The 19,758-nt window shown below is 46.6% G+C and overlaps 1 protein-coding gene across 1 annotated transcript in view; it reads left to right on the top strand.

Annotated features, from left to right (window-relative positions):
* piezo2b (piezo-type mechanosensitive ion channel component 2b) overlaps nucleotides 1-19,758 on the top strand; it is a 68,268-nt gene that overhangs the window by 31,660 nt on the left and 16,850 nt on the right. The window contains exons 9-26 of the mRNA XM_030115381.1: nucleotides 2,008-2,124; nucleotides 4,674-4,791; nucleotides 5,531-5,700; nucleotides 5,815-6,045; nucleotides 6,647-6,773; nucleotides 6,846-7,039; nucleotides 7,558-7,706; nucleotides 7,816-7,989; nucleotides 11,312-11,589; nucleotides 13,863-14,023; nucleotides 14,889-15,065; nucleotides 15,572-15,694; nucleotides 15,784-15,984; nucleotides 16,054-16,258; nucleotides 17,022-17,123; nucleotides 17,342-17,507; nucleotides 19,216-19,459; nucleotides 19,545-19,662. Of these exons, the coding sequence (XP_029971241.1) occupies nucleotides 2,008-2,124; nucleotides 4,674-4,791; nucleotides 5,531-5,700; nucleotides 5,815-6,045; nucleotides 6,647-6,773; nucleotides 6,846-7,039; nucleotides 7,558-7,706; nucleotides 7,816-7,989; nucleotides 11,312-11,589; nucleotides 13,863-14,023; nucleotides 14,889-15,065; nucleotides 15,572-15,694; nucleotides 15,784-15,984; nucleotides 16,054-16,258; nucleotides 17,022-17,123; nucleotides 17,342-17,507; nucleotides 19,216-19,459; nucleotides 19,545-19,662 (3,055 nt within the window). The remainder of the gene's footprint in view (nucleotides 1-2,007; nucleotides 2,125-4,673; nucleotides 4,792-5,530; nucleotides 5,701-5,814; nucleotides 6,046-6,646; nucleotides 6,774-6,845; nucleotides 7,040-7,557; nucleotides 7,707-7,815; nucleotides 7,990-11,311; nucleotides 11,590-13,862; nucleotides 14,024-14,888; nucleotides 15,066-15,571; nucleotides 15,695-15,783; nucleotides 15,985-16,053; nucleotides 16,259-17,021; nucleotides 17,124-17,341; nucleotides 17,508-19,215; nucleotides 19,460-19,544; nucleotides 19,663-19,758) is intronic.

Here is a 19,758-nt window from a genome sequence, read left to right as displayed (position 1 = left end):
AAGAGTTGTTTACTGTGATTAATTCACCTCTTCCAAAAATAAACTTTGATGATGATGATGATGATGATGATGATGATGACAATTACGATGGTGATGGATGAAGATGAGGATAATGATGTTGGTGGTGGTGAAGATGGTGATGATGATGGTGTTCATGGTGATAATGGTGGTGAGGTTGATGATGATGATGATGGTGATGGTGATGATGATGATGATGATGATGATAGTGGTGATCATGATGATAGTGATTATCATGGTGATGATGATGATGATGATCATGGTTATGGTGATGATGATGATGATGATGATGATGATGGTGATTATGGTGATGATGGCAATGATGATGGTGATGATGATGATGATGATGATGATGATGTTATGGTGATGATGGTGATGATGATGATGATGATGCTGATGATAGTGGTGATCATGGTTATGGTGATGATGATGATGATGATGGTGATGATGGTGATGATGATCATGGTTATGGTGATGATGATGGTGATGATGATGGTGATGATGGTGATGATGATCATTACTACCACTGTAGAACGCTGCGTCGGCGTGTCACAGGTGAACTCAGTGCAGTGAAATGCAGAGTTTGGGGCGCTGATGACGGAGTGAGGTTACGGATCCTGCTGTGGTGATCTGAGCTGATTTGAGCAGGAGGACTCGCCTCCTGCCACCTCATCCAGGTGAGTTCAGAAAGCGTCGCCACACGGTGACCTGAAATAGACACAGATTGGATTAAAAGAGCAGCGCGGCGGTTTCAGGACGATCGATGGCTGGATGTGTGTGTGGCTCAGGTTATCTGAGACTCTGGTCTAATTTTGGAGAAGTGTGCAGGCAGTGCGCGAGTCTGAACAGGTGGAAGAAAGACACAGAGTGTTCAAGAGAATCTGGAACTATCTAGAAAACGACTTTAATCTGAATGGCTGAATACGGCGATATAAAAATAAAATTCAGTGTTCGGTGACCGTCAGGCCAACATATCCAGACAGAGTGTGGCAGTTTGATTTGTTCTATGATTAGAATGAAGTCATTGATCGGGATGGCGTGGTGTGATTCACAGGTAGTGAAACAAAGCGTTAGATTGGAACATAAACTTTATGGAGGGTTCATCTGAAGCCCCGTGGTGCTGGCCGGGCAGAAGCCGTCTGCCGCCGACACAGCTCACAGTTTAGGTTAGAACTGGTTTCACTCTGTAGTTTGGGCTGCAGAACCTAAACGGACGTTGATCCTTTATTTGTCTGGAGCTCTGGAAGTTGTGCAGAAAGTGTGATGAGGAAGAAGACCGTCGGTTCAGAAAGCAGCCGGCTCTCTCGCCGCTCGCCGCTCCAGGCTCTGCTCCTCCGTCCTGTAATGGACTTATAGATTAGTGTTTTTATAGAGGGGTCAATACCTCCTGTAAACCTGTAGGCCTGTATACATTATTGATCTGACTGTGTGTGTGTGTGTGTTTTCACCTACTCCTCCACTTTAGATGACGCTAATAATAAAAAAAGATTACAGCTTAAATCAGCCGCTGACAGCTTTGTTAGATGGTGGAGCTGCTGGATTATGGTGAGACTGAACTTTCCCAAAAAGGCCTGATGGATTGAAAGCACTGTAACCGCTTCTCAGCTGTGTGTGTGTGTGTGTGTGTGTGTGTGTGTGTGTGTGTGTGTGTGTGTGTGTGTGTGTGTGTAAAAACTTCTTTTTCCAAATGTTTCCATTAGTGTCATTTCTTTTCCCACAATTGTCCAACTTGAATGAAATGAAAAAATCACATCATGCTGTATTTTATTTCTTTACTGGATTGTTTGTTATTTTGTGTTTCTGTGGGAAAGACGTCTCTGCTTCACATCTTTCGACGAACTGTTTTCAGACCTCGGAGTCAGTTTCCAGTCTGGTGTTTTTTCCAGTAGGAGATGGCGTTCTGGACAGAAACTGATTAAAGCTGCTCGGTTCTGGACAGAGCCGAGTCCAGAACATCAAACGCTGGACGGTCTATCTGTGTTTTTTCAGGACGACAAGGAGGACGAGGCGTGTGAGGAGGAGGAGGAGGGAAACCGGTCCAGCAGCTCGGCCAACAGGAAGAGGCAGATGTGGTGGGGTGCCCGACGAGGCACCGACGAGAAAAACGTACGTCTCACAAAGAGTCGTCAGGAAAGGTCCTGAAAGACGTCTGAGCCTGAAAACACCTTTCACATCGTTCCCTCTGCTCAACACTCACAAGTCAAACTGTTGCAGCGCAGGATACTGTCAGGAGGAGTCAAGTTTATCATTTACTTGGAGTTTTCACTCCTTTTAATCACTTTCACTACTTCAACATAAGAGGTTTCTGCCCGTGTTGAGATTTACAGCACATCATCACACTCACTCAAGTGTGTGTGAACTCATTAATCAGAGATCAGTCATGATAGAACTTAGATCAGTCATTACAGATCAGAGGTCACAGATCATAGAAAAGTCATCACAGATCATAGATTAGCCCACAGAAGATAGATCGGTCATCGTAGATCAGATCTCATAGATCATAGATTTGTCAGCATAGAACATAGATCATTTATCATAGATCAGAGCTCACAGAACATAGATCTGTAGTCATAAATCATACATCAGTCATCATAGATCAGTTCCATAGATCATAGACCAGGGTTCATAGATCACAGATCTATAATTAATAGATCTAGGCTCGTGGATCACTCAAAGTCCCTTCAAACCAGATGTCAGAAACACGATAGTGAAGGAAAACCATTTTAGAGCTGCTGTCTCTCTTCAGGGATGTTAGTCTGCCTCCACAGAATCAGAGATGAGTTCATGGCCCCTAAAAAGCACATTGCTTCATTCATTAGTCTGTAAAGACCAAAATCCTGAAAACTGAGTGTTTTCATTTGGAAAAAATCTGATTAAAACACTGAATTCCAGTTGACGTTCAACCATTTGACTTTCTACAAACTGATATGAAGACTTCAGATATATAAATAACCCCGGAGTGAATCAGTCATCAGACAGGCTTGAGAGCTTTGACAGAAGTAAACTGGTCTCACTGGTCAGTCGTGAGCATTGAAACAGTTTGGAAGAACATGTGTAGCTTGGAATTTTTTTCTTTCCACATGTTCTCAAAAGAAATGACGAGTGGAATTTAATCTGCCTGTTAGTTTGAGAACTGAATGAACTGAGACGGAGGAAGGATAATGAAGCAGTGTTTTTCCTGGTCAGGACAGCGAGCCTCCGTCTGACAGTCAGAAAACATCTACTGCGGTCTGGAGTGAAGACAAACCTCAAACTTCAGCTGATTGTTTCACAAGGTTACTCCTTGTTTTACCAGAGCTTTCATCTTTGTAATAGACTCATCCCCACACACACACACACACACACACACACAGTGACCTTGCAGTGTGCCTCCTCCTGAGGTTTAAAAGCTTTTAGGTGTGCAGACGCAGATGAGTGATGAGCTCGATTTGCAGAGTAGTGCTGCTCGGCTTTGTTCTCGCTTATCAGCGACTATAAAGACCGAGAAGGCCTTTGACTCCAGCAGCTCATCGATAACACACCTTGCCTTCTATGCTGTTTTTCTTCCTCCCAGCTGCTCTCCACCCTGGATGGGATCAGTACGACGGAGGTGGGGCTGCTGTGAATGCGTCTTCACCCTGTGCGTCTCAGGCTTGCTGCTCTGGAGGGGCTTTTCACACGGCGTCCTGACTCCAGTTCCCATTGGTTCACTTCTTTATGAGCTCTGAGTACATGTCGACACTCTTTCTGCGGCTCAAATGAACTTCCTGCTGATATCTGATCAGGACTTTTCTATTTCATTTGTCTCTTTGAACGTGTTGATGTGTACGCAGACAGCAGCATTCACTGCACCAGCAGTTCTGCTGCTGAATGAATCTCCTCCTGCTGGGTGCTGGATTCCTTCGCATCTCTTGTAAAAAGCCAGATTAGGAGGATTTATTTTAATTCTCTGACTTATGCGTGCTTTGAGTTCCCCCCAACAGCCGTTAACTTCTAAACAAAGGAAAGAAAATCACTTGAAAGAAGGAAGATTTAGAACAGTGTCCCTTGATTGGTCCGACACAGGCTGTACTTTTGTAGACAGTGGGTTGTGGGTTTTTCCCAGCCAGCATTTACTTTTTAACCCTGTCATAAACAGCCTTGCTCATGGACACTATGCAATGAAGACAGGAGAACTTGAGCCGCTGAAAACTGTGCTGATGTACTTCAGGTCATTGTTTCAGCTCATATATCTAAAAAACGTTTCAAAACAATATAATTCTCTTGGAAATGAAAAGCTGCTACAGCTATACCGAAGTTATTCCTTTGGTGTATTCCTTTTGTATATCAGTATACATGTAAAACACGAGGACGTCTGACATTCAACACTTTGAAAACCCTGTTTGAGTGATTGAAGCTCTAATAAGCAGTGTGAAAACCAATCCTCCTTCTTGAAGCCCATAAAGTCTCGTTGTGTGATTGAACTTTAAACCAAGCAGAGGTCTCTGGTAGCATCTTAGTCCTGATCCTGTCGATGTTCATGTTTCCATGGGTTGTCCCTGCCGGTCTCTGTGCTGTTCTCTGTGTCTGCCTGGATGTTGGAGCGTTGCATTTTGCTTTTAGACTTGTTGTATTTGGTGCTGCTGAACATTGGCTTCACAGGAATATGTTTGTAAAGACATTTAACTGTGTTCCAGGCGGTTCCCACCTCCAACGGCACGTCGTTTGAATTCATCACGACGGAGAATGGACCGGTCTGTCTGGACCTGTACTCCACCCCTCAGTACAAAATGGACCATCCCGGTAACGGCACCGGTGAGCGGCTCACCTGCACATTTAAAGAAATTACAGTGTTATCAAAGCTTAAAAAAAAGTAGCTTGAATAAAAGAGTTTTAAATATTTATGAAGCTTCAGATTTGATAACTATGGCCTCCGGTTAAAAGATGAAATATTGACATCTAACTGTAAAGAAAAAAACAAAAAAGACTGGAGATATTCAGCTTGATTCCTGACGGAATGGGATAAAATGGGATTCAAATGGGATAAACTGACTTTTCCACTTGTGATTTGGTGTCAAACAGACATTATCAGCATCCTTTAGATCTAGTTTTCTCTTTTTTGTGTGTATATATCTGGCCTTTTTAAATTTGCGAGCAGTGAGGAGAATATTTCCTGTCTTCAGTGTTGTCACAGAAGTGTGTTAAAGTGCTTGTCGCGGACTTTTCTTGCAGTGGTGGGGAGTTTGATGTGAGCGTACAGCTGCTTAATGTCTTCTGGGGCTCTGAAGAAGCTTTTTAAAGTCTGAGAAAACGATCACAGCGATGTGAACTTGTTTCGGTAGTTTAGTTCAATGCCGCATTACAAACAGTATGCAGAGCATTTCAGGACGGGGGGGGGGGGCGCTGAATGATGGTGAGCTGCAGTGGGGGGGGGGGGGTGTAAATGATGGTGAGCTGCAGTAGTGTCCGGGATGAAGCTCGAGTTCTGTGCAGGAGTCTTGCGTTTCTGTGAATTATTAGTGATCATGTCTGTTTTGCTTCTTTGTCCAAACAGAGAAGAAGGACGAGTGTGTGTATGAAGTGTGTTTGCCCCCGGAGGATTCACCGCTGAAGGAGTCTGAGAGTGAAGAGAACGAGATCAGGAAGAAGGGACTCGGAGCCATGGTGAAAGCCTTCCACTTCATCATGAAACAGAGCTACATCTGTGCTCTCATCGCCATGATGGTGAGTGACCGCATGGCGGGGTAATGTAGAGTGATCACTCGTTCATCATCTCTCTCCTTCTTCTCCACGCTGGCGTCTTCTTCTCTGGTTTTCTCTGTCCTCTGCCGTCCTCAGGCCTGGAGCATCACGTACGTCAGCTGGCTGACGTTTGTCTTCCTCATCTGGTCGTGCACGCTGTGGATGGTGAGGGACCGGCGGCGGTACGCCATGCTGTCGGCGCCGTTCATGGTGGCCTATGGCAACCTGCTCATCGTCCTGCAGTACATCTGGAGCTTCGAGAACATGAAAGAAGTGGCGGGCTTTTTTGTGAAGAAGGACAACCCCTTCCACTCGCTCTCATCCAAGGTGTGGAAGTTCACCAACCATCAAACGACCTTTGAAATGTCCCGTTAGTGTGCATGGTAGTAGTTTAGCATTCATTTTATGTTTGAAGACAGAAATGAAGGCCGATGCAGAGCAGGAGCGTGCTGTTTTTCTACCGTCATATCGAGTAGGATTGAGTTGAGTTTGGGACTCGCTCCTCCACAGCAGTCCTGCTTTTTGGCTAAATGAATTAACCGTGTTTACTTTAAAACATATAAAGGAGTTCCTCATGTCGTCGGTTTGTTGTAAACTGCGGTCAAACTTGCGTCAGAGGAGGATTGAACTTGGAAAACACTTATTTTCATTCAGACCGCTCCTGTCATCAGGATACAAGAAGGTTCACTCTTCCACAAATAGTTTACTTCATAAGTTTTACATTAATTTGTTTAAACTGCACCAGATGTGAGAACGGCATGTGTTTCCTGTTCCATGGAGATTAAAGTATAATTTACACCCGTGCCGATGAAACATCACAAACTGACTGAATGTATTTTTCTCGCAGTGTGTTCAGTTGTGTTGAAGTGTCTGAAACATCAGCTCATATTTTCTCTTTGTGGGAGTAAGCACTTTGTTTCCTGTGCAGGTTCTGTGTCTGCTCAGCTTCTGGTTACTGCTGAGACAGACGCTCATGGAAAAAGAAGAAAAACTGAAGGAAGACAGCGCCGGACTGTCAGACGTTCACGTGGAGGAGGAGAAGAAGAAGAGGAAGGGTAGGCGTGTGTTCGCCTCACATCGCAGCCCGTCGGGCCGTCTTTAACCATCACGTCAAACCGTTGTTGCAGAGGAGGAGGAGCGTGAGGATGGCGGCGAGCCGGACGTCATGCAGGTCCTGGGGAACCTGGTGATGGCGCTGCTGGTCAAGTACTGGATCTACATCTGCAGCGGCATGTTCTTCTTGGTCAGCTTCGAGGGAAGAGTCGTCATGTACAAGATCATCTACATGATGATGTTCGTGTCCTGCGTGGCGCTCTATCAGGTACCTCATCAGGTGGATTATAGTAGCGCTCCCTTACGTCCGGGACGCCGTCCAGATCCTGTCTGTTTGCTCTTAATCCCACACTGACCAGCAGAGTGATGCCGAGGAGCGCAGTGACTGCAAAACCGGACGGATTGTGTGTATTTTATTATTAAAAGTGAACTGTGTGCTCAGTGTAATGTGTCAGGTAAAACTAGAGCCGGTTGCTTCATGTTGCTTTGTGTGTGTGTGTGTGTGTGTGTGTGTGTCTCTTCCCAACGCAATATATAAGTCGGGTGCCGTAAAGCTCCAAATCCCATTTTCCAGGGACAGTATGGTCATAAAGTTAGCGTAGCGCAGGCTCATAATACACAGCATATCCTCGGCTCTTTTATGGCCTCGGCCACAAACAAACTGGAGAATCTCCCAAATCCAGACGTCCCCTGGGAACCGACTCTAATCAGAACCCCCGGGCTGCTAATGCCAGATATCACACGGCCATGAATCCCGGCTAACGGCGGCGCTCCTCTCCTCTGTAGGTCGACTACGAGCGCTGGAGGCGCATCCTCAAGTACTTCTGGATGTCGGTGGTCATGTACACCATGCTGGTCCTGGTGCTGGTCTACACCTTCCAGTTCACCGACTCCGAGAAGTTCTGGGTCAAAGCACTGCACATGAAGGAAGAGAGGTGAACACACACACACACGCGCGCACACACACACTTTTCAGAGGCCCTCGGTGGAAATGGTCAGTGTGTCGAGGATTCGAGGAAGCTGAGCTGGGATGTGGTGTTGCAGCCTGGCGGACCTGGGCCTGGAGCGCTTCACGGTGACCAAGCTCTTCACCAGGATCTTCATCCCCACCTCCTTCCTGCTGGTCTGCATCCTCCACCTGCACTACTTCCACGACCGCTTCCTGCAGCTGACCGACCTCCAGGCCGTGGTGGCTAAAGAGGAGAGCACCATCTACAGGTGAGGCGGGGACCGTGAGCGCCGGGCCGACCTGCAGCCGACCGCTCGGCTGCTCACAGACGTGAAAACATCATCACTGGTTCACTACTCCTTCATCACATGTGCTCTGCACTTCAGTTTGAGGGAGAACGAGCAGTTCACTGACTCGTCTGACATTCAGAACTTTTTGTGAAGCTCTTCTCATCGTGTGTGTGTGTGTGTGTGTGTGTGTGTGAGAGAATCTCTTGACTGCGTGTCGCTCAGCCGCTCTCCCCTCTGCTTCTCTCTGTGGCCCGCCGCCGTCTCTCCTCACAGCCATGCTAAAGTCAGTGGGCGTGTCTATTTGATCATGAATAGGTGGGTATCTGCTCGCTTCCTGTGGCATCCATCACTGCCCCACCTCACCCGAGTGTCAGCGCCCTCCTCCCGACTGCGTGCTCTCACCTTGTTTTTTAATGTTTGACATTGAGACTCCTCTGGAAGTCTTCAGGTACTCTACGTGACGTGGTCTTTTCCAGGGTTTGTGTGTCTTTTGTTTTTTTTTTCTTTCTTTTTTTTGCCTGTAGCCTCCTCTGATCCGGATCTTTTCCTCCCTCTTTACACTAAAAACAGCCCCTCTTAGACAGCAAGTCAAGCATGTTCTAACCTCCTAGAGTTTCTTTGCCTCCGGTGTTTTCCACATCCCCGTCCGTTCCCCGAACCCCAGAACTCACCCCTCAAATCCTGTGGCCGGTTTTTGCACATTTTGTTGAATCTCCATGGATATATGTGTTTTTGACTTGATTTTAGATGTGAGGTTTCCTTCGTCAGTTCATCTTCACACTGTTTATGTTTACTTCTGTGTAACTTTATTGTCCTGAGCAGCATCAAAGAAAAAATTCCCAATCAACAGAGCAAGTAAGTGTGAGCACTGGATGGAGAATTGCCTGCTTTGACATGCAGCCGGTTCATGCCAGAAAACCCAAACTCTGTCTCCATTGCTTGAGAGGACCTGCGAGGGTTAATGCTTCCCTTCAGTTATTATTTATCTGCTGCGAGGAGAGGCTCGGTGAAACCTCCACACATTGTTTCAGGAATGCAGAAGGAATGTGCACTGCTTTTGGATCTCAATGCCTGATGAAATATGGCTCTGCTGTTCAGTTAGCGGAGCAGCAGAGAGACAAGAAGCGATGATTCCCATCCTAACGTTTGCATCGGATCCTGTTGTCAATGACCTGGACGTGTGTGTGTGAGCGTCTGCACTGTTCATATACCTATGAGGACAGAGGTGTGCATTTCTTTCACTGATGAGTTCCTCTTCAGTCTTTGTGATCATGAGCAAAAACATCTCCGTTCCTTTACGGCTGGTTCGTCGAATTGTTAGAGTCTCTAGTAAACGTGCTTTTTACAGGGATCACAGCAGAAAATCATTCCAGCTGACTCCACAGACTGGAATAGTTTTCACACCAAATGTCCTTCAGGTGGTCAACTGGATTCAGACCGGAGTCTGTGCTCGAGGTCAGGGACCAGCGCTCCGCTAGAGAGGGAAAAAACAGGGTGGAATGATCATAATGATGATAATCTCTGAATCTGTAGAAGGTTTTCAAAGCTCGACAAAATCTTTGGTGAAGACTGTAATACTTGTTGATATAATAAAATGACAGGAACACTAAACTATATATAAAAAAAGAAGGATTTATAGCTGGAACAAAAATGAAATAGATTCCTTAACAGCATTATATTAATGCTAATCTCTGAGCAAAACCAGCAGCGTTCATATTGCAGAAATATATCAGAGAAATAAACAGAACTGATCTGTGAGTAAAGAGTAACACAATGTGAAGTAAAAAAAGAAATCAGCCCGTTTATGAGAGTAAAAACACATGAATATGAGAGTGTGTGGGAGGCTGTGGACAAAGTGACGACATAAAATGAAAACGTTCATGTTCTGTTTATTAGTGATGCAGCCGGAAAATTCAGCTTTAACCTGCAAATAAGCTGCTTTGATTGTTGATTTTTAAAACTAACTGAAAATGTCCTGCTCTTCTGAAAGAAAAGATCACACCACACTGGATTAGCATTAGCGTTAGCATTTTCCTTTGGGAGGTTTGGCAGCTTCTGGACACTGTGCTGTGAGCTTGTTTCCTCTGAATTGATCCACTGATGAGCATCAGAGCTGGATGAAGTGGGACTGAAGCGGGACTGAAGCGGGACTAGAGCCGGACTGACGGAGGCCTGATGGGGTTTGGTGAAGCCGCAGTGACAGATGCGCTGTAGGCTTAATGAATGAAGCTCCTTCTCACTTCAGGGACTCCACCCTCAGTTAAACTTCTTATTTTTGCTTAATTACATTAGTGGAACATGTAGGAGGTTTTAATTGCTTCAAATTTGAAATTTCTGTCGACACTGCGGATGTGAATTTATGGTTCAAAGTCTTCTGCTTGGAGAATTGTGGGAAACACAGGGAGTCAGTCAACCTTTTGCCAACAGGACAGTTTCTTTCATTTCTAAGAATATTAACGAGGATGGATTTTTAGTGAAATAAAAAAAAAAGACTCCATGCACTGGCCAATCAGCTGAGGCCTCCTGCCTGAGATGTCCCGCCCACTCTGTGCATAGAAACAAACAAAGCTCTGAACGGTTCCATCTGGTGTAAATTAGGGGGCAAGAGAAAGAGCACTGTTTGTGCTTATTGCATATGGCTTTCACAATACTTACCCATAAATAAAACATTTTAAAAGCTGAAATGATTGTTGCGTAGTAAAGATTTAGAATATTGAAGCTGTGTGTGGTGTACAGGGTGCATATAAAGATATTTGTTGTTGTTTCTTCTCCCATGAAGCCAGCAGCTGCTAATAATTATAGTTTACTGATGTGAAGTCCAGGGGGATGCAGGGAATGTGCAGTGTGGTTAAAGCTTAGTGGGGGGGCGTTCTTCTGCGTAACACACTTTAGAAAACAGTCTATTGTTCAGTTCTGTACTGATCTCAACTGGAGCTTTTTTTTTTTTAATTAAGGGAAATTCCAGGTTATTGCTCCGCCTGGAGCGTGTGTTAAATTAAACAAGCTTCCTCTAGTTTAGCGTTAGTGTCAGGAAATGAAGTGGACTCTTCGACAGTGATTGTTTCGATTCACCCTCAAATAGAAAAGGAAATGTCACACAGTGAATTGTTTTGGAAAATCGTTCACGTGGAGAAAGGCGTTTTCTCACAAAACCAAAAGACGAGCTCCACAAGTTCCTGCTAGCATGAATCCAGAAGTGAGAAGACACTGAAGGTCCTCATAAGTATATTGACACAGATGAGTGTGAGCGGCTGCACGCTCCGCAGGGCCTTCCTGTAGTAACCGCTGAGTGTGTCTCCAGGCTGGTGCACCAGGACGGCAGCCTGGCCGACCTCACCATGCTCAGCGCCAGCTCGGTGGACACGGCGCTGTCCAGGAGGGAGGAGGAGGAGGCCTGGGGCCAGGAGCTGGAGCTGGACCGGGACCGGGACCGGGACCAGGCTCTGGTGGTGGTGATGGACGATGCCGACGCCACCCGGGAGAAGCCCAAAAGCCTCTCGGACCAGCGGCAGTCCAGCACCGAGGAGAGCCAGCGCAGTGCGGCGACGGAGCCCGAGCCCAGCACGGACCAGACCTCGGGTACGGACCGCCACACCACGGACACGCTGATCGGTTCTATTGATCATTGATTTAATCCCCCAGGTGGAAGTAGAGACAGAAATACTTCACTGAGGTCCTGAAGTGAACTTAAAATATGGCTGGACCTGCACTCCAGAGTCCCTGCAAAGTCCCTGGATTAGGAACAGTGCTCTTTCTCTTGCCCCTCATGTACAGCAGCTGTGACTGCCTGGTGTTTTTCATGGAGTCTTGAGCCTCTGTGCTCGCCACCAGTCAGGGTTTTCACTTAATCCAAGGCTAGAGATCAGTTTTGCAGCGTCTCAGTTGAAGTTTGATTTAACGGTTTAATTTGTAATTACAAAGTTGGACGTCTGGTGAATTTAATGTGTGATGCTTCATTATTCAGTTCACTGCAGGTGAGAAGCACATGTGGTGGTTTTTATTGGTGCTCCACTCCCCCGCCCTCTCACCCCTCCTCCCCTCTCGCCACTCATCAATCACTGCATGAGAAGTTTAGAAAAGCCGGTAGTCCTGCAGATGTTTTGCCTCTTAAGATTTATCTCCAGGTTTTATTTGCGACAGAGCTCCTGCTCACTCCCACCGTCCAGCCCAAGCTGCACCATTTGCATATTTACACCGACAGTTAAGCTGCTCTTAAATTAAAATGTACTTCACATATACAGAAAATAAACTGGGTGATAAAACACGTGTCTGCAGAGCCTCGGGCTTCATAATGAGCTGCCGGCTGTTCAGACTCTCTAGTCCAAACAATGAGGCCTCTATTAGGACCTGAGATAATCTGGCCTCTGTGGCTCCGCGCAGCTGGAGGTTTTATATCCTTCATGAGAATATAAAGCCAGATGTTAAGTCCTCATTCTCAGCTCATTAATTCCACAGTGTAGAATTTACTTGTTAATTCCGACGACCTCCGTTCCAAAGAGGCGCCATGTGTAAAAGGTGAATAAAACCTCGCTGCAACGGTTCAAACTCGTCCTGGTGTTAGTGTTGTGTTTTGAAAAGGTTTGGCACTGCAGACTGCTCACAGAGAGAGGGCTTATTTTTTCATTTCAAAATGTTTAATTGGTTTTGCATTATAACAGACATACAGGTTGCCATTATAAAATTTGCATATAAAATTTGGCAGATATTGCACACTTTAGACACAAAATATCAGTCCTGGCACAGCAGAATCCATCAAGACGTTGCAATGCTGTAGGGAAAATCAGCGACCTGAGATTAACTCGTACAAGAAAAAAAAAAAAGATGAAAAAAAAGGGCAAACAGAACAGGTAACAAGGAATTAGAGAAGAGTAGAGAAAGTTAGGGCCTATAAGGGAAATAAAGGAAAAAAGAAAAAGAAAAGGGTGAAAAAAGAGCGAGAGAGAGGGAAACTCATAGAGTTTGCATCAAATACACCGCTGTAGTAATCTCAGAATGGTTGCCATACCTTTTTGAATCTTCCCTGCTGAACTATGCTCCTAATCTTCTCAATTTGAAGAAAAACATCACATCAGTAACCCATCGTGAATATTTTGGGGGGATATTAGATTTCCACTGCGTGAGGATTAGTCGACGAGCCAGCGAAGAGGAGAATGCTAACATATCGCATTTGGAAATGTTATTGTTATGCGCGACAGTGGTCTTATTTAATGGGGAAAATACACTTTTTTCATATTGACCCATCGTCCTTCTAGCATGCAGTGGTGCAGCCACATTAGGGCATTCCACATGTGGAGTGGGGTCAAGGGTCATGCTCATAGGGGCGAGCTGTCCACTGCAGGATTCGAACCGTTGAACTAATAATGAAATCATGCTGTCGGTTTTTCGTGCTCGATATTCTCTCAGATCCTTATCCAGTCAGTCTCAACCATTGATTACAACCAGGGTCACACTCATAAGGCCTGGACATACTCCACCAGGTCCACCAGGTGGCCAACACCTCTGTGATACGAAGGATTACAAACTCTGAAGGAGGAAAACAACTGTTGCATGAGAGTGTTTGTGACCGAGAAAGAAATACTTTCAGGACAAGTTCACCAAAAGATAAATGGTATGTTTTGGTTTATTAGTCCAAAACATACTTTGGTACTACCAGATGTTATTGATCTCTAAAGAGTTATGATTTCATTTCAAGCTGAACCTTCAGAGAGAAAAAGCCAGATTCTAAAGAGACTTTTAAAGGATGAGGTTGGACTATAATCATGCAGTGGAATCTGGACACTGTTTCCGCTGAGTCCTCCTTGCTCTGGTCTGTCTCAGTGTTTCTGGTTTGCCTCTCGCGCTTGAATTTCCAGATTTGAAGAACAAATGGCACCTGGTGGTGGACCGCCTGACGGTGCTCTTCCTCAAGTTCCTGGAGTATTTCCACAAACTGCAGCTGTTCGTCTGGTGGCTGCTGGAGATCCACATCATCAAGATCGTCTCCTGCTATATGATCCTGGTCTCAGTCCGGGAGGTGAGTCCGCCTGAGTCCACACTGATGGAGGGCCTGAATCCTTCATCCACACAGTTTACATGAGCCCGGACATGAATGAGGGACCAGAACCCCTGACTTCACACTCACATCACACAGAAAGTTGGAATTATTCTTGACCTTTTCCCAGACATCCACAATATTAAAGAAGTTTTTGAAGTTTGCTGCGAGACTTTAAAGATGCTTTGTTTCTTCACTTTGCACTCTTCCTCTTCTTCGCAGCTTCTGTTAGCAGAGATTCTTGGAGCCTCACCTCTGATTTCTGTTGATTTCATCATTGAAATGAATCAATCCACAGATTAATATGTCAAACAAGCAAAGAATTTTTTTAACCTGGAAGAAAAAAGTTATAATTTTTGACATCATAATGAATGAATGTGTCCGGAGCAGCTCCTCCGACTGATTCTCTTTTTATGACCCAAAATCAGGGTCTGAAACCCTACCTGAACCAGAGTCTGAATCTCTACCTGAACTAGGTCTGAATCTCTACCTGATCCAGTTCTGAACCCCTCTCCCTACCTGAACCAGGTCTGGATCCCTCTCCACACTCCGTCCTATCCTATCCAAAAAGTCATGAAGCACAGAAGAATTGTTAGTTTTTCTCTGTAAAAGTTCCCAGAAACGAGTGTTGTGTTTGGTTCCATATAAATAAAGTTGACTTGAGCTCCAAACCTTGTAGTTCAACGGTCCTTTCTTATTTGACTTTCAGCTTTTCTTCATGATCACTAACCTTCTCCAGTTTTCAAAGTGATGTATAAAAGATGGCCTGGCAGTGTCTGCGGAGGAGAAAGCTGGTTGTGAATGGAAAAAGTCTCTTTTCTCATCACCTGTATTGTGTCCTGTGCAGGTGTCTTTGTTCAACTATGTGTTCGTGGCGTCCTGGGCCTTCGCGCTGCCCTACAGCCAGTACCGGCCGCTTGCCTCCAGTGTTTGCACAGTCTGGACGTGTGTCATCATCGTGTGTAAAATGGTGTACCAGCTGAAGACTATAAACCCTCCGTCAAACTATCAGAACTGCACCATGGTGAGTACAGACCAAGCACACAGTCTGTACTGTCTGCCTCAGACTGCTGGAGCTAGATGCATTTCACATCTGATAAATTAAATTACTGCACTCATTTAAGAGTGAGTGTGGAGCCGACCGTGACTTCTCTGAGGTCCCGGACCTCATGTTGGACTCCACCGGTGTCCGGCCTCAGCCTTTATTTATTGTGACTGTTGGAAAACAGTTGGAAATCTGGCGTTTTCCCAAAACAAGAACGGGCTTGGTTTGATTTTAGAGCTAATTGCATCCTGATTAATGAGTTCTGAGCTGGCAGCTTGGCTTCACTCAGATCTTGAAATGCGTCTGTTCGATGGGTGAGCTGGTCGAGTGGCAGCAGTCGCGATGAGCGGGGGTGCATTTTATCACCCTCTGCAGTAAAAACACTGCAGCGAATGTGAGGCTATGTGAGGTTTCCACTCACACGACTCACAGGAGACTTCTGACGGGGACGAGTCTTGGTATGAAATGTTTGTTTGTGTCCACAGTCGGACAGCTACTCCACGGACGAGAGGATGGCGCTGAAGGAGTCGTTGCTGTACCGTGCGCCGGTGGATCCGGCCAACTGGGTGGGCCTGAAGAAGGAGGCTGACATGCTGGGTTACCTCAGGGTGAGCATGCAAACTACTCATAGGAAGTCCTGGAGCTGTGTGCCGTTGCCCCGGTTGACAGAAAGCTCTTGGTTGTGTTGCGTGTGCAGAACAACCTGCTGATGCTGGCCCTGCTGGCGTTTGAAGTGACCATCTACCGCCACCAGGAGTACTTCCGGCTGAGGAACAAGCTGCCGCCGCCCGCCGCCAGGACCATCTTCCACGACATCACGCGGCAGCACCTGGACATCGGCATCATCTGCTTCATCAAATACTTCATCAACTACTTCTTCTACAAGTTTGGCCTGGAGGTGAGGAGCGTGGCGGCGAGCCGGGCGTTTGATGGGTGGCGTGCTTGACGGCCCGCTCCGCTTCCTCAGACATGCCTGCTGCTGGTGGTCAACGTCATCGGCCAGAGGATGGACTTCTACGCCATGCTCCACGCCTTCGCCCTGATCGCGGTCATGTACCGGCGGAGGAGGAAAGCCATCGCCGAGATCTGGCCCAAGTACTGCTGCTTCCTGGCCTGCATGCTGACCTTCCAGTACTTTGTGTGCATCGGGATCCCGCCTGCCGCCTGTAAAGGTTGGTGTGGTCCGTCCAGTGTTTCTCCTGATCCCATGATCCTCTGCTTTCATCCCCCATGGGTCAAACTCTTCATAACCTCACTTACATTACTGTGGTGAAACAACATCTGACTCATTGGAATATATATAATAACAATTAATCGCGATTTTAAAAATGAGTCTTCTGACAGCCCCAGATCTAATGTTTAATTTATTTTAAGGAAAAATATGAACATAAAATCCAACAACACAGGTATATGCACACTTGACAAAAATGGGTATGTTTCATATAATAAAACACACAACAAGAGTTAATCTTGATCATAATGATGAACAATGTGCGATAGACTAAACTAAGAACAAAAAACAATTATACAATATTTCTCCATGAAACATTTCCATCTCGCTTCATTTCCCTGGATGATCTTTAAAATCTCTGAATTCATTCAGGAGCTCTGAGTGATGCTTATAAACCCAGTTCATCATCAGATATGCAGAATAAATTCATTAAATTATTCTCACACCAGCAGTGCATTCTGTAGTTTATTATTTTGATTTATTTTGAAGTAGTCGTTTCGTGATGTGAAGCTGAGAGTGTTTCAGTCTAGAAAATGAAAAAAGTAGTGGAATGTTGCAGGAGCAGATCGTTGACAGGTCTTTTTATGTGGCATTTCTGTTGAACTGCTCCTCATGGGCCTCCTCTTTCTTCCTGTGTGTCTGCTGCCTCGCCCTGAAGCGTGCACGTGGTCCGTGCGCGGCCTGACGCGGCTCCTCTCTTGCAGATTATCCCTGGAGGTTTCCCAACTCCACCACCGACTCCAACGTGGTCAAGTGGCTCTACGTGCCGGACTTCCGCACCCAGCCCAACCCCAACTTCCTCATCTGTACGTGTCCTCCAGCAGCCTCGTCCGACCCTCAGTCCCCGCACTGGACATGGTGTCAAACGTGTGGCACGCGGGCCACAGCTGGCCCAGAAGGCAGGAATCTGGTTCACAAGATGAATCAGAAATATTGAAGAAGAAGTTCACTGCCATTTTGAAATTGAATTTGTGGATATGGTGATGGATTTCTCTCCTCCTCTCTCCTCCCGTCTCTCCTCCAGACGACTTCATGCTGCTGCTCTGTGCCTCCCTCCAGAGGCAGGTCTTTGACGACGAGAACAAGGCGGCGGTCCGCCTCATGGCGGGGGACAACGTGGAGATCTGCAGAGACCTGGACGCCGCCTCCTTCAGCGTGCACAACCCCGTCCCCGACTTCATCCACTGCAGGTACAGCCTCACGGCGGCCTCAGGCAGAGGTTTGAAGCCGCCATGTTGGCTCCCGGCGTCTGGTAGCTCTGGAATGTTCTTTCATTTCTTGAAGCACTTCGGTTCAGTCGACGCTGCTCGTGCTCGTCTGGGTCTGTCAGTGTGATCGCTTTAGGATGTGGTTGAGGTCGATGCCGTAAACAAGCTCCCTGACTTCCTGCTCTCCTCCTGTCTGAGCTCCTGTCCGGCTGCCATGGTACCCATCAGTCCAGGAGCAGGACCCCGCCTCAGCCTGTGGCTCCGAGTTACAGTCCCGCTGTAGAAATGTAGAGTGTGGCGGAGCTGAATCAGAAGCGTCTCACTCAGCAGATCTCTTCTCCTGGACAGAAGATGAGAGAGACCTCGGCTGGGCGGGAGAGGAGAGGGAGGGGGAGGAGACGGCACCTTGACCTGCTGTCATTGATTACCTGCTCTTCACATTCCTCTGTTTTGATGCTCAGAGTGGACAAGTCTTTTATTAACGCACTCTGTGTCCATCAAACACAAGCAGAGAGAGAGAGAGAGAGAGAGAGAGAGACGGGTTGAGCCCGTCTGTCCACCCTGCTCTGCACTTCTTCCATCCTTTCCCTCCAGGATCATGTTACGGATGCCGGCTGGGGGAGAAATCCATAATCCACAAAAACACTCTGTCCGTCACTCTGCAACTCAGACGCTTTTGCCCTGTACTCTAACTCAATAAGTAGCTTTTAACTATGGAAAAAGTATTTTGGCCCGCTGATGAAGAAGGACACTCAGTCAGCTGTTTGGGCCCATCAGCCCTCTCTTCATCAGCCAGAGCTGCCGCCGCCGCCGCCGCCGCCGTGCTCTCGGGCCATGTTTTCACTCCACACATCACAGTAACGCTGTCTGACGCTGTCCATGCGAGACACGGACAGCAGCAGCAGCAGCAGAGCGACCGGATCGGGTTTCTCTGGTTCCCGCTCATTGATCAGACTCTTACTGCTGCTCTCAGTCGGAGCGTGATGGATGAGGGGATCAGGCACGAAACGACGCGACGACCTGAAATGTTGTTGCGTCTTCTGAAGTGGTGAACTCAGCTGCCTCCACGTCCTGCTCCGTGGAGTGATCCGCTCACTGTCGTCCAGTTCCTCAGTGCAGTGGACTTCACTTGGCAGGGCTGGGAAAAAACATCCAGTCACATAAGTCTCTGGATTTTTTGTTAAGCAAATTTTTTAAATAAGTTTTTTTGTTAAAAATTGATTTTTTTTTTTTTTTTGCTTGCATTTTTTGTGAGTGTTTGGAATCTGAAACTGGACAGAAGTTTTAGAGCTAAATGTCGCGAAGACAAAACAAAATATTGCAAAGCCATAAATAAGAGGTGCAGCTGCTGCAGGGCTTCATCCTGAGAGCCAAGGCAGAGTGATCCCAGCAGATAACATCTGAGTTAACTGGGTAAGTTTCAGTGTTCTAAAAGACGATTATTTCAAGTCTTCATGGTTGAAATCGCTCAGTAACAGAAGCAGTAATAGACCAATGGAATGCACACGGCTGGTTTTCAGGAGCGATTGTCCTGATTTCCACTTATTCTTGATATAAAAGTCCATGTTTAGGCTTTTTCAGATGCACCACCTGGACGTTAGGTTCATTCCGAGATAAATGAAGCTAAATCTCACACACACACACACACACAGTATCTGACCCATCTGCGTGTGCCGTGTGTCCTCTGTAGGTCGTACCTGGACATGCTGAAGGTCATCATGTTCAGCTACCTGTTCTGGTTCGTCCTCACCATCATCTTCATCACCGGCACCACGCGGATCTCCGTCTTCTGCATGGGCTACCTGGTGGCCTGCTTCTACTTCCTGCTGTTCGGGGGCGAGCTCCTGCTGAAGCCCATCAAGAAGATCCTCCACTACTGGGACTTCCTCATCGCCTACAACATCTTCGTCATCACCATGAAGAACATCCTGTCGGTCAGGAATCTGTTGACATTTAGTCCAAGAGTTGATCAACAATAAGACATCTGTAAAGACTGAGTAAAGAGGCTTCTCCCTGCAGATCCTGGCCTGTGGCTACATCAAGTCTCTGGTTGAGAACCGGTGCTGGTTGATCCAGCTGTTCAGTCTGGCCTGCACCATCAAGGGATACGACACCAAAGTGAACCAGGAACACCGAGGTTTGTTACTGAGTGGCAAAAAGGTGGAAGTGCTGAGTGTATTCAGTGGACAGCTTCACTTTACACCCTAGAAAGGCTGCTGTTCCTATTTCCTTT

This window comes from Salarias fasciatus, chromosome 18 (genome assembly GCF_902148845.1).
Source record: "Salarias fasciatus chromosome 18, fSalaFa1.1, whole genome shotgun sequence".
Classification (NCBI taxonomy): Eukaryota; Metazoa; Chordata; class Actinopteri; order Blenniiformes; family Blenniidae; genus Salarias; species Salarias fasciatus.
The sequence above is the reverse complement of the archived record's forward strand: the minus strand, read 5'-3'. Positions and strand labels throughout refer to the sequence as shown.